A 14,093-nucleotide genomic window follows, 5' to 3' on the forward strand; every position below is an offset into this window, starting at 1 on the left:
CCGTGCTGGGGGTGAGACAAGGACATGGCAGTGCTCCCATGAGCTGTAAGGCTCAAAGCAGCAACCCCAGCCTTGGGTGTCATGGAGGTGCTTTGTTTTAAGCAGTGAGGCTTTCACTAGACCTGCAGGTTGGGTAGAAATGAAGCTTCTCTTGGAAAGAGTTCAGGTCTTCACTCACAAAGGAAAAAACAAAGCACGGCCATGACAATTTATGGTAACGCACACGAGATGGAATCCAGGTGAAGACAGGGGAATATTTGAGGCTCTTACTCCATGAGCAGGTCAAGGTGAGCTCTCAGCCCTCTGCTCTTCATCTCCTGGTTGCCAGGGGAAGGGTTTTTGCCCAGCCCTCTGCCTCTTTCCCAGCCAGACACAAACCAACTGAAGCACATCCAGTGTGTGACAGGGAGGAGGAAGCAGGATGATCTGCCTCTCCATAACCAGACCCAGCTGGGTTATTCCTGCACAAGACAGCAATGAATCTAAGTTAAAATGATACCAACCAGATTGAAATGCAATTAAAGGAGTCCCCTTAGGGTTGTGCATCCAATTAGTGGCGTGCCTTTAATTACACCAGTGCAGTTCCAGGCAGACACGTGCTGAGAGGGCCAGCAGCCCAGAGCTGAAGCCTGCCTGGTGACCCATATCCCTGAGGTCCCAGAGGAGGGACATGAGGGTTTGCATCACCAGCAGTGGCCTGCTCCTCCCCTGGGAAAGAGCTCCCAGAGGAGAAACACAGGAAGGAACCTTTTTCAGCTTTGTAAGAGCAATTTTCTCCAACAGACAGTTGCTGGAAAACAATTAAGATCCAGGTGCTTCTAAAAGGTAAGAGCTTTTCACACTTTTTTGTACATGACATTTCCCTCTTGCCGTGCCAGAATGCACCCTGCCTCCAGGAACCGTGAAAGTTAAAGCAACAGAGTTGACTTTGATAAGAAAACTCATTAAAAAATTAGCAATGCAAACATTAAGAATTGCTAGAAACACCAGAGCACTTCTAGGTGTCCCTTGGCCATCTCTGTCGAGTTACATGAGGTAAAAGAAGTTTAACCTTGAGCATAATTCCATCCCCAAAGCAGCCAGCTGTGAGTCTGGAGTATGGCTCTTGTCTGGAGCCTCAGCTGAAGTCCCTGTCAAAGCCTGCAGTCAGACTGCTCTGGACAGCAGCAGGCTGTGCAACCACACCTTGCTCCCCCAGATTCTTATTTAAAATCCTGTCAAAGAGAGAAAATAAAGCTGAAGGATACTCTCCTTTGCCCGTTGTACCACGAAGCCTGAGGGCTGGCATGTGTTGATAACCCAGGTACCCTGTTTTAATGCAAACTCACATCACCACATGGAGCCCTGGGATCAATTCTGAGGTGCACAGAAGCAAATGCTTCACCCATCTTCACATGCTCCTCCTCAGGTGTTTCTTTAGGTACCTTCAATGTCAGTAAAACAAGCAAAAGTTGAGAGTAAAGGCTTAATCAGATTAACAATTATAACCATTCCCATCCATCACTGCGAAGCAGCTGCAGTGCTGCCAAATCCATTCTGCTGCAGGAACCTGGGGAATCACAGCCATGCCTGATCAGCCAGGCAAGGGCAGCTCTGGGTTTGCCATAAAGAGGAAGAGAGCTGCTGGGGCCTCTAGCTGCTCAGAGTGACCCCAAGAAATGTTAAAAGTCTCTTTTCCCAACCCACCACTTGAAGGAGTCAGAACTCTTCATTTCTCGGTCTCAAGGTTGTTTATTGTATCTTATCTATAAAATTCTTTCTCCTGTCCGGCTGAGGTCCACCCAGCAAGACAGTCCAGGCACTCTGCCTGCCCCCTAAAAACTACATGTACAATGTTTACAGTTACTTTCCAATACCTATCACCTATGTTAGATGGTGAGCTCCTACTCTAAACCAATCTCTAAGTGCCACCATCACAGCAGAAGATGGAGGCCAAGAAGAAGAAGGAGAAAGGCTGGACATGCCTGGATCCCTCCATCTTGCCCCCCTGAACCTCCATTCTAAAAACCCCAAAATCTACTTTTTCACCTTGTGATAAATTCACTATCATTCTACTTAAATTGTTGTGGCTTGCAGATCTTCATTTAAGGTTGGTAATTTGCTCCACGGGTCATAATCAAACCCACAGGGGCATTTTGGGCTCTGTGCCAGGGTCTCTGAGACCCCTGGCAGGGGTCTTGGCTGCTCAGGACAGCCAGAGGGATGTCCTGGCTCCTGACAGAGACCCATTGCTCAGCCTGACTCCTTTATTCATTTTTTTATGAGCCTCCAGAGCTCCCCAGAAGTTCCCAAAGCCTCTCTGAGGAGCCACAAAGGGAGTGATCCCTCCTGGGCTGCTGCTCACGCTGCAATAACGCCCTGTGAGAACATTCCAGAGCATGGGCAGTGAGGCCTCTCCTCCCCCCTGCCTTTGCCATTCAGCATTTGACCATCCTCATCACACACTCAGCAAGGGCCTTTCCCCCCCACAATCAGCTCTTTGCCACACATGGGTGGATGGCAGCAAAGGCAAAGCTGGGGTGTTTGTTATAAACCACCCTGGCCCCCCATTTGAGGGACACTCCTGCTCCTCAGGGCTGGGTTATAAACTGGGATGGGTGAAATCAGGCAGGATTAGGGAATACCATGCCATTGCAGCCATGGGGACCTTCACTGGGAGGATTTGGGCTGCAGACCAGGCAGTGTACAAGCACGTGCAACCTTTAAAGGTCCTACAGCTAGGGTTGGACCCCCAGATGCCTGCAGGGGATGGAGATGCTCCAGGAGGAATGGGATGGTTTGCTCCATGCCTGCTGCCCTGCCTTTCCTGACAGTGAAGGCAGCACAGCAGAGGGATGCAGCTTCAGACTGAGTTCATATTTCAACCACTCTGGGAATCCCATGTGCCACAACCACATAACTCTGTCAGCCTGCAGGAAAATGTCATTCCTGGGTGAGTGTCAGTGACCTGTGAGAGCAAGAAACCTCCACAGCTCCCTTGGAGAGTCTTCATGTTGCAAGGGGTCATTTTTCCACTGTGAATATCCTACATGAGGTGACTTCAGGGTTTGAAATCAGCTCATATACGATGCTAATATAGTGCCCCTGTGAATAATAGAGCACCACTTCTCCCAGCAAGTGAAATGGGAGAGATGAGTGTCCCCCCTGGAATGCTGAGCTCCTGTATTATCTCAGCAGCCTCATCCTGATAAATCGAAGCTGCTGTGTTGTACTTCCCTCCCAGCCCCTTTGGCATTCCTGGCTTGGGCTGTGTGAGGTGAGGGAGCACTCCAGCCTGTGAGGTTATAAAGTCCTTGGAACCACCTTGGGATGTGGGAAGCTGTTTTCCCACCCAGGCTGAGGCATACAGAGGTGCTCAGCACCCACCTAGTGCAAACAGGAGGGTTTGTGGCAGGGCTTTCCCATCCCCACGGGCCTGCTGGCAGAGCGAGGCAGGAAAAATGAGCCTGTGCAAAGGGTTTGGATGGCTTAGGGCTGAGGAATCCCAGTGGCAGCATGGGGCAGTGCAGGTGCAAGGCTGGGAGTGCAGAGGAGCTCACAAACCATCCTGCTTCCCTCAGGTGGATCAAGAGGAGGGATTACAGCAAAACCAGGGCACAAAAATAGGAATTGTGCTTGCAGCATGGTCCATTAGAGTGACAGACCCTGATAACCCGGAGGGGAGGGTGTGATGGTGTCATCCACTGTCACAGCTTGGCTCTCTTCCCTGCACAGGCTGGAGAAGCCAGACCTGCTCCCAGAGGGTTCCCAGAGGGAAACAGCCCCCCTGGCTCACAGGTCAGACCACTGTTTCTCCTGGAAGTTTATGGCAATCCTATTTGTGGATTAAAATTCAGCTGCCGAGGCTGCTGGCACAGGATTTACAACGTGGCCTCAAAATACAGGAGGGAAGGAAAGCTGAGCTCTCCTTTGATGTTTGCAAGTGTAAACTGCAGACCTGGGCTGAGCACACTGTAAATAAGGATCATTAATCATCAGCTAAGTGCCGTGCAGTCGCTGTTATTTACTATAACAACATAAATCACCGGGAGCCACTATCATGTTAATTTGGATTTAGTATGGATTAGGATGGAAAAAATAATATCCTCACCTATTTGCAGAATCCATAACTTTACTTGTAAACACATACAGATGTGGCTTTTGTTCCTTGGTTTCCTCCAGGCATGATGAAGTCAGGAAGATGTTCTGGGAGCTCTCCACGTGAGGGATTGCCAACAGTTCAGACCAAGTTGCAGCCCACAAAATCTCTCTTGTGCTGCCACAGTAAATCAGCACCGAGGGGCAAAGCAAGACCGGGAGGTCTTGGACCTGTTCTGCCACCCCCAGCCCCAGTGCAGGGCACAGTGCTGGCACTTGCCAGCTGCTGCATTGCACCCATGGACCTCTGCAGTAACTCCACAGGTTTCCTTATTTTTTATCTGCAGCTCAGCCCTGGCTTTCACATTTAAAAAGCACCAGGCATGGGTTTTGTGGGATGCTGGAGCCTGCTGCTCCTCCCTTTGGAAGGAAGGCTTAGCAGGGAAGGAGCATTTCATTTTAAATTAAGGGAGCATTACCCACATAGTTCACATTCCCCAGAAATGCCAGCTGCACTCCTTGCTGATGTATTATTTTTTCCCCCTGATTTGACTTTATTCAAGCTAAAAGGTGGGGCTGAGACACTCGTGCACCAGAGCAAGGCTGGCAGGGCACCAACATGACTGTACTTGGTGTTTTGGGTGTGGAGCTCGTGCCAGATTGGCTCCATCCCTCCCCACAGCTCATTTCTAAATTTGGTGGTGACACAGCTTCACTGCCCAGGGATCCTTATCTCAGTGCTTGGGCACAGCATCTGTCTCTGCCCTCAAGCACTCAGACAAGGTCCCCACTTCTTCTCTAGCCTCCAAAATAACTTGAATTTTTTAAAGTGAAGCAAGTTTGTTGCTAAGAAATCACAGCATATTTCTTCCCAAAGTCAGTCCTGGTTATCTGCTTTATCCTGGTGGAACTGGAGGTGCTGAGCCCTGACTGAAGGTGTGGAGATCCCTGACCAACCTCATGGAGGTCACCAGTGCTGCTTTAGCTGCAGGTTAGTCCTGATTAAGAATTAGGCCTTGATATCTGGGAAACAATTATGGTTTGCATTTTTTAAATGTAACTGGAAGGGAAATAAAAAGAATTTGATTTTTTTGGGTGTCCCAAAGACTTCTCTTAGGCTTGGAGCTGCAATGATACTTTTTAAAACAGTCACAGGTGAAAAGAACAAAAGCAATGTTGCACCTGCACTTTGACTCCACTGGGTCTAAAAATGCAAGTAATTGCCTTTAATGGTCTCTGTCATTTTTAACCTGTGCTCTGTGTGTGCCAGAAGAACAGACATCAAACCAGGGTGAATCTCTCCAAGCGCTGAGCCAGAGCTATGGTTTGCATAAATTAAAACTGGGTTAATTATAATAATTCTACTGCAATAGGGATAGTATAGTAAGATTAATTAGAGGGGGGCTAATAAGAGGGTTCAAGCCACAGCAGCACAAAACCTGCACCCAGGTTCTTCAGTGGTTTCCTTGGACTTTTCTCCCACCCAGCTCAAGGGCAATCCAACATCTAAAAGCTGCTGCAGAGCCTTGCCTGTGCTTTCCTGAGCAGCCAGGCTTGCCTCACACCGACCATATGTCTGTCTCTGTCTGCTAGCAGCTTGCACCAAATATTTTCATTTTTCATGGTGCCTGAGCAAACAAACACCATCTGTGGGGCTTGCTGAGGGAAATCCTGGCCCCCTGGTGCCAAAGGGAAGGCAGCCACACGTGTCCATGGGGCTGACATTTCTGACATCCACAGCCCCAGACAAGAACTTCCCTCTGCTCCTCAGCTCTGTCAATCCAACCAGCAGAGTCAGGACCTGGCATCTCCCAGATTTAAATTCGGGTTTTATTGAAGAAAGGCTGGGTCCCATCAAAGCAGACTGCCTAGCCTGACCCAGGTTAGTGGGACTGCCTTGGGGTGGTGGGAGGTGGAAGAGGACAAGAAAACTGATTTTTGGGTAACTCTGTCTTGGATGTACCCACCCTGCTGGGGGCTTTGGGCATTTTCCAGCTGTGCTGAAATCCCTCAAATCCCAGGACTGATGGGGATTTTTGGTCTTGGAGGGCAGCTGGTGTGGGATGCAAATTATTCCCTGTTCAGACTTTTTTCCTTCAGAAGTTAAAACTCTGGGGGGCACCACCTGGTAGGGAGGGTCTGTGCCATCTCTCCATGCACCCCAGCACTGGAGCAGGGGAGCATCAGCAGTTACTGCAGCAAAGGTGTGAACTCAGCTGGGCACAAGGTTTTCTCGTGCTTTGCTGTTCTCTGTTACTTGCCTTTCCGCAGGAAATCCCTTTTCTGGTCAAATCAGAAGAGTAATTTAAATTTTGTAAAATCCCTCACAGCTTTTGACCCATGTGAGCATTGACAGAGATCTCCTGCCAGGCGATGGGCAGGTGGAAATTACCTGTCACCTCTGGTGCTTTTCTGCAGTGCTGGGCCCAGAGCTTGTGCTCTGACCAAATCTTTTGTACAAGTGCCCTTTGGATTTAGCAATTCACACGGTGAAAGCAGAACCAATGAACCACAGGCTTCTCTGCTGCTGCCTTTAATTAAAAATGCCATGTCTAACACCAGCAGATGTTCCTGCTATCGAGACTCGAGGAATAATTTAATGCCGTGCAATGCAATGCTGACTGTGCTGCTTAGTCTGAAAGTGTAATAGACTTTATTATTATTATTATTATTATTATTATTATTATTATTATTATTATTATTATTTCCTTTGAGAGATGAAATCCCTCAATATTTGAAATCTTAAAATTTGGTAGTCAAACAGCCCTAATCAATTCCTGCACTGAAGGATCTCAGCAGCCCCATGTCTGTCAAATGAGCACTGCAGTCCATGATGCCTCTGCAACCACGGTGAGCTCACAGGGCTTTGGGTGTGGGGCAAAATTGGCCCCAGAGGGGTGGCCTGAGGAGCAAACTAAGCCTGTTAAAGCCTGTGATTCAGATATTTGGGAAGAGAGGGAATTCAAGGATGAGGCTGCACCTCCTCCAGTTTTTTCTGCAGTCTTCTGATGAAGAGGATCCATCCTGTCCCTTCTGTGGGTGTGCAGCACGTTGAGCTGAGCACCCTTCCCTGGCAGGGTGCAGAGGTTTCAGGATGTGCTCTGTATTCAGGTGGATGAGAGAAGAGGGATCCCCTCTTCAGGGAGCTTTGGCTCTTTTAACCCCTAAGAAAACAACAGGTTTACAAAACTCAATGGAACTGCTTCCCTCTGCACGCTACACAATGCATCACATAATAATTGTATATTTGTTGAGAAACAGCTGGGGAGCTCCACTAAATGAATAAAATATCAGGTAGCAGTGCATTTCCATAAAAAGGTCTTCACCAGATGGGCAATGCTTTGAAGTGAAGCACGAGGCAGGCGAGGATTTTTTCCCTCCCTCATCACCAAGGAGCTGAGCCATCCTTCAGCATGGCTTTGGTTCTGGAGCCCAGCATTGTTTGGAAATCCCATTTCCAGCCCAGCACAGTGAGGATGAGCCCTGCCTCAGCAGGGTGGTGAGGATGAGCCCTGCCTCAGCGGGGTGCAGAGCTGCTGATTCATGCACGCACCAAACGCTGCTGCCTCACTATATCACACCACTGCTGAAACCCCTTCACTGGCTTTCTGTCATGCAACAAATTTATTTTAAAGTCTGTGGGCCTTATACTGCCTGGAATGGCTTGACTTGTGCTTTAAATACTGCATAAACTGAATTTAGAGTTATATTTCTTCCTTTCCTCTGTTCCCCCCCATCATTTTTTTTTTGCTTCTGACTGTCCAATTGGTTGCAGTAATTCACTGCTGAAGAAGACATTTCTTAGATTTCCAAGACTGCCAGCTCCTTAACCTTTATAAAATTAAGGAGAATGAATCATTTCTGACTTTTACATCTTTCTGGAACGCAAGCATTTGTTAGATGCAGGCTGCCCAGGGCAGTGCTTTGCCTCAGTTTAACTTAGTTGTAAATGTTTGTAAATTCCCACATAATGTCTCAGCACAATGGAAACTATTGCATCTGTGGATTTATTGAGAGAGGCACTAAACATATTTCAGCTGGAGGAAAGGAAGAGGAGGCACTTATCTGCTTTACTGTGCTATACACTATATATCGGCATCTCATATTTTGTGAACATAAATGCCAGGTTGGCTCAAGAGATCTATGGATCAAGTGTGGTTTGTAACCTGCTCCAAATGCTTCAAACTGCATTGAAGTTTCATCTCAGCTGTGAGGCCTTTTGCCATCTTTCAGGATCCCTGGTGCACAGGGAGCTGCTGGGAGCTGGGTTTTTGGAGCACAGGATGAGCCAAGTAACAGGGACTAGGTTAAGGTTAAGGTGGTTAAGGTTGCACTTGGCAGTTCTTCATTCTTAAGGGAAAAATGACAGGCTTAGCTTATTTTCTTAAGCCTTACTCTTATTCTTATTTTCTTAAGCCTTATTCTTATTTTCTTAAGCTTATTTTCTTCGCTTATTTTCTTAAGGAACTCTAGTCCCCTGGCTTGCAGGGCTTGGGGACAAACTCCTCTGTGAGCAGCACACCCAGGGCACCTCTGCCTGCCCCTCTCCCTCCTCCAAGACAGGAGAGGAGGATGCTGTGCCCCACAGCAGCTCACTGCACCCAGATGACAGCAGGAGATGTTCTCCAAAGTGCTGAGAGATTTCACAACTCCACATCCTGTGTGGAGCCCACTTCCCTGCACCTCTGCCTCATATTAGTAAAAAAGATAAATATTTGGCCTTCCCTAAAGAAAGAAACAAAAAAGTAGAAAATTCACAATTTCAAGCTATAAAAGCAGAGGAGTGTGACCCTTGGAAACTGTAGAACTTCCCTCTTGGAAGACATTAATAACTTATTAAGAAATACTTTCAGCCCTGATTTAGCACCCATTTAGGCAGAACTCCTTCTGTCTAGATGGCTGGGACACCCCTCTGATGGCTGTTTTCTATGATTGTCACAAACCAAATTTTGCAGCCATGTCCTTTTATGATGAAGTTCCCTCCAAGAATAACTTGCTCGCTTTAATCACGTTTTCTCCGAGATTTATGGCTTGATGCTTATTCACTGGCGGAGCTTCTCCATGTGAAATGTCAGTAAGTCCGTTATAAATTGCTCCTGGCATTCCTGCTCTATCTTTTACTTGGCCAGGAGTATTCCTACCTGAAAGTGATAAATTCCTGCTATAACTACTTTATGTGCTCCAGTAATTACGCTGTAGAGGGATGGCAGGGGCTGCATCTCTGTGCAGGTACCACCTAAAAAACATCAAGCTGCAAAAGTGGGAGACTGGGCTGGGGTGCTGCAAGACACACAGGCCGAGGGAAAACCACCCTGGAAAGCTGAAATAACTGTAACTGGTAAGGTATCTCTGCCTGATATTTATGTTTATGCTGTGTCAGACATGTGAAAAATGCCAATCACTTGTTTTTAAAATTTTTAAAGTTTAATAGTAATAAAATGGTTATAAAAATAGTCATACAATTAGAGTAATAATAATTTGGACTATTTGGATTAGGACAATATGAGACAATAAGAACAAAGAGTTACGGACATCCGGGTACCTTTTTCTGGGCAAAATAAGCCCAAAAAAGGACCCACGTTAACAGAGGATTAACCCTTAAAAACAATAACCTGTTGCATAGTCATACACCTCAGACATGATGCATAAATTCCATTCAAACACAGGATTCTGTCTGGTCAGTGTCAACTTCTTCCTCTGAATCCTAACAGAGTCTTCATGGCTCAGCAAGGTGGAAGAATTTAGTTTGTTCTGATAATGCAGCAATAAATTCTTTTTCTCTGAAAGATTTAGGTGTCCTGTGGCTGCTACCTCAATGCGAATCCTTTCTTTAGGAAAAAAAGTATCCTATATAGCCTAGTTTCTATTTTAACATTTTGTTATAATCTAAAACTAAATTTAACACACTACTTAAGAGAATTAATACAGCATAACTTTGTAACATAACACGTCTAATATTCATTTTAACATTTGCAAAAAGCCAATCATAAAATACACATTTTTCAGAGACACGTTTGTTATAGATATAGAGACACTGGGAAGACGTACACAGGAGCATCAGGTTTGGGTAGGAGATCAGTTCAGATGCTGTTGTGGTATCTAGATGGGCAGAGGCCAACAGCATGAGGTTCAAGAAGGCAAAGTGTGTCCTGCACTTTGGCCAGGATAACCCCCTGCAGCTCCAGGCTGGGAAGCTGGGAAAGGTGCCAGAGGCAGTGGCTGAACATGAGCCCAGGTAGGCAAGAAGGCCAATGGCACCTGGCCTGTATCAGGAATAGCGCAGTCACAGGAGCAGGGAGGTGATTTTTCCCCAGTGCTGGGCACTGCTGAGGCCACACCTCGGGTGCTGTGTCCGGCTCCAGGCACTTCAGGACACCACGGATGTCGAGGGGCTGGAGCAGGTCAGAAGTGCAGCAGAGCTGGGAAGGGGCTGGAGCACCAGGAGCTCCAAAGGGGCTCAGCCTGGAGAAAAGGAGGCTCAGGGGGGACCTTGTGGCTCTGCACAACTCCTGACAGGAGGGGACAGCTGGGGAGTCAGGCTGTGTCCCCAGGTGTGAAAAATGCGTATTTTATGATTGGCTTTTCGCAAATATTCAAATGAATATTATATGTGTTGTGTTAGAAAGTAATGCTGTATTTATTCTCTTCAGTAGTGTGTTAAATATAGTTTTAGGTTATAGCAAAATGTTAAAATAGAAACTATGCTATTTAGGATACTTTTTTTCTAAAGAAAGGACTCGGATCAAGATAGCAGTCACAGGACACCTGAATCTTTCAGACAAAGAGAATTTATTGCTCCATTATCAGAAGAAACAAACTTCTTCCCACCTTGCTCAGCCACGATGACACTGTTAGGATCCAGAGGAAGAAGTTGACACTGACCAGACAGAATCCTGTGTTTGAATGGAATTTATGCATCATGTCTGAGGTGTATGACTATGTAACAGGTTATTGTTTCTAAGCGTTAATCCTCTGTTAATGTGGGTCCTTTTTCGGGCTTATTTTGCCCAGAAAGAGGTACCCGGACGTCCGTAGCACTTTGTTTTTATTGTCTCATATTGTCCTAATCCAAATAGTCCAAATTATTATTACTCTAATTGTATGACTATTTTTATAACCATTTTATTACTATTAAACTTTAAAAATTTTAAAAACAAGTGATTGGCGTTTTTCACACAGGGGACAGGGATGGGATGTGATATGAGGAAATGGCTTCGAGCTGTTTGAACTTGTATCGTTATTTGCCACTAGAGTTGGGAAGTTCAGACACTCTGAAGTAGAGTTAAGAGACTTGTGCGGAGGCATTTCTGCCATTACCCTGAAGATCAGAAGTTTAAACTATAACAAGTTTGATGCTCGTAGAGACAAAAAGACAGTCAAGACTGTCGAGCTATTCTTTCAGACCTAGTCGATCCTGAGGACATTAACAGGCTATTTTCCCTGTAATTACTGCAGACTCCCACCCATGGAGCCGCACGTGAAGACATTAACACCCAATTTTCCTGCCACACCCCGTGCTCCCGGCTTTCCGCCCCGAATTTCGCCGGGCCCGCCATTTCCCCGGCCCTCCCTCACGGGCGGCCCCGCCCCGCTCCCGGCGCGCGGGAAACGCTGAGGGCGGGCAGCGCGCGCGCGGCCCCCGCGCCTGCGCAGAAGGGGCGGGCGGGGGATTCGGAGTGGCGGCGGGAAGCGCTGAGGGGAGGAAGGGCTCGGGTCGGAGCTGATGAGGGAACCGCTGTGAGGGGAGCGATGAGGGAGGCGCTGCGCGGACGCTCGGGTAACCAGCCGGCCCCAGGCAGCCCCCTCCGCCCCGCTGCCCCCTCCATGGCGCCGCCCGGGCACACCTGGTCCCACACCCGCGCCGCGCTGGGGCGGCTGGAGAAGGCACTGAGCTGCTCCCGCTGGTAATGGACGTCCTCCTTCCACCTTCCCCCCACCCTGTCTTCCCCCACAGCCCCTGCTGTGTGTGTTAAAAGTGCCGCTTTTCTCCTTGCTCTGCCCACAGCGCCGGTGTCCTGCGGGAGCCCGTGTCCCTGGGGCAGTGCGAGCACGTCTTCTGCCTGTAAGTACCGGGGCGGCCGCCGTGCTGTGGGAAAGGACCGGGAATGGGCACGGCTGGGGCCTGCTGCTCCTCCCGGGGAGCTGAGGGGGACGGGAGAGCGGGAGCCGCTGTTCCCCTGAGGGTCTCATGTAGAAATTCTGGTTTAGGCTTCAGGATGCTGCTGGGCAGCTGTGAAGGGAGCTTTCAGTGTGGTGGAGGGAATTGTCTGCCCTTAGTGAGGTAAAAATCCAAAACAACCTGCAGTTCGCATCGCCCTCAACTCCTTTCTCTTGCTCCTCACATAAAGAAAAAAGAGCGGCTTGGAGAGGTGTTTCCTGTTTCCGAGGGGGTTTTCCTCTGCCCCTGAGGGCTGGGTGGTGCTTGTTGTTGGTTTGGCCTTCTGCCAAGGCTTTGCTCCTTCAGTTCCGCCGCTGTGCCTGTTGCTGGTTTTACACACATCCAAACATTGGCGTAGGCAGGGTTACCTCTGCTTAGCTGGTCAAATAATCTGAGTGCTTCAAAAAACGGAACTTAATTTAACTTCAACTTTTAACTTAAACTGACTTTAATTAGAAACTTTCTACCAGCAAATCGCTTCTGAGGTGGTGGTGATCAGGTTGCCTCTTGTGAGACAACTCACTGCATTGTCAATACAGGCTGGGGCTGAAATATTTGTGCCTCAGAGCAGCCTTTGGGGAATATTTTGGCCACTGTTAGTGTCACTGCTCTTCAGGGCATGCACATGCAAACACGGGGAGTTAAAAACCTGATGTGTATCTTAATGAGTCTGTAAGCAGTCTGATGAAATCCTACCTTTGTTCGGGTGAAGAAGAAAGATACTGTCTAACCTCTACTTGTAAACCAGTATAGATACTCAGCTTTATGTCCTGTTAAAGTCAGTATGTCAGTAAAAGGTGAAGGAACCCACCCTCCCTCATGGATGTGTATCCACTCCCTATCCTCACCTGCACTTTTCTAATAGGAGTTTACAGTGTGGAAGGCCTGAAAGGTAAAATACAAGTAAAATATATTTACTGGCTTTTTAAGGAGTACCTGATTGTGGGACAGGTGCCCTCAGCATCTCTTTCCCAGTATGCATGTACTAAAAGGTGCACAGGTGATTTATTTCTCTCCAGACACGTCTTTTTTCCCAGCTGTGGCCACTGATTGCTGTAGAAGGCTCTTGAAGAGGGGCCTTTTACAAGGGCACATAGGGATAGGATTAAGGGAATGGCCTCATGCTGAAAGAGAACAGGTTTACTTTGGATATTGGGAAGAAATTCTTCCCTGTGAGGGTGGAGAGGCACAGGGTGCCCAGAGCAGCTGTGGCTGCCCCTGGAAGTGTCCAAGGCCAGGCTGGACAGGGCTTGGAGCACCCTGGGATAGTGGGAAGTCCCTGCCCATGGCTGGAGGTGGAATGAGATGGGCCTTAAGGTCCCTCCCAGCTGGAACCATTCTATGGTTCTGCTGTTTGAAGGAATTATTTAAATTATTTATTTCATTTATACAACATACCTACGGATCATTATGTAAAATAACCCCCAGAAACTTGTAAAAAACTTTTATAAACATGAACTTGTGGTTTAATAAGTGTAATTGTTCAGCTGTTGGGCATCTAAGGCCTTGTGGTGTTATTTTGGATAACCTCTGTGTAATCTATGTGATAGATTTCAATCGCCCCCTGTTCGTTAAAGTTTTGTGGGGTTTTTCAAGAGGAATTTGCCAAACACCAAGAGGACAATGCAGTTTGTATTGATGAGGCTGGAAAGAACAGCTAACAGGAGTTTTAAGCACTCATTAGCAGCTATTTCTTGCTCCAGAAAAAGGAGTTTATTTGCTGTTATCTGAGTTATTGTTGTGCCTGATCTTTTCTCTCCTTTATCCCTGACCTTTTAGCAGCAATTCCATCTGTCCTTTGATGACCGAGTCTTGGGCAGTGGCTATTTTTTAAACTTAACCTAAGGAAATTCAGATT

The 14,093-nt window shown here is 47.5% G+C and overlaps 1 protein-coding gene across 1 annotated transcript in view; it reads left to right on the forward strand.

The window, feature by feature from the left end:
* Positions 1-11,826: 11,826 nt before the first annotated feature.
* BARD1 (BRCA1 associated RING domain 1) overlaps positions 11,827-14,093 on the forward strand; it is a 42,250-nt gene continuing 39,983 nt past the window's right edge. The window contains exons 1-2 of the mRNA XM_054278292.1: positions 11,827-11,981; positions 12,083-12,139. Coding sequence (XP_054134267.1) covers positions 11,827-11,981; positions 12,083-12,139 — 212 coding nt within the window. The remainder of the gene's footprint in view (positions 11,982-12,082; positions 12,140-14,093) is intronic.

The sequence above is a fragment of the Melozone crissalis genome, unplaced genomic scaffold (genome assembly GCF_028551555.1).
Source record: "Melozone crissalis strain CALT ecotype California unplaced genomic scaffold, PUWL_Pcris_2 ptg000023l_1, whole genome shotgun sequence".
Taxonomy (NCBI): domain Eukaryota; kingdom Metazoa; phylum Chordata; class Aves; order Passeriformes; family Passerellidae; genus Melozone; species Melozone crissalis.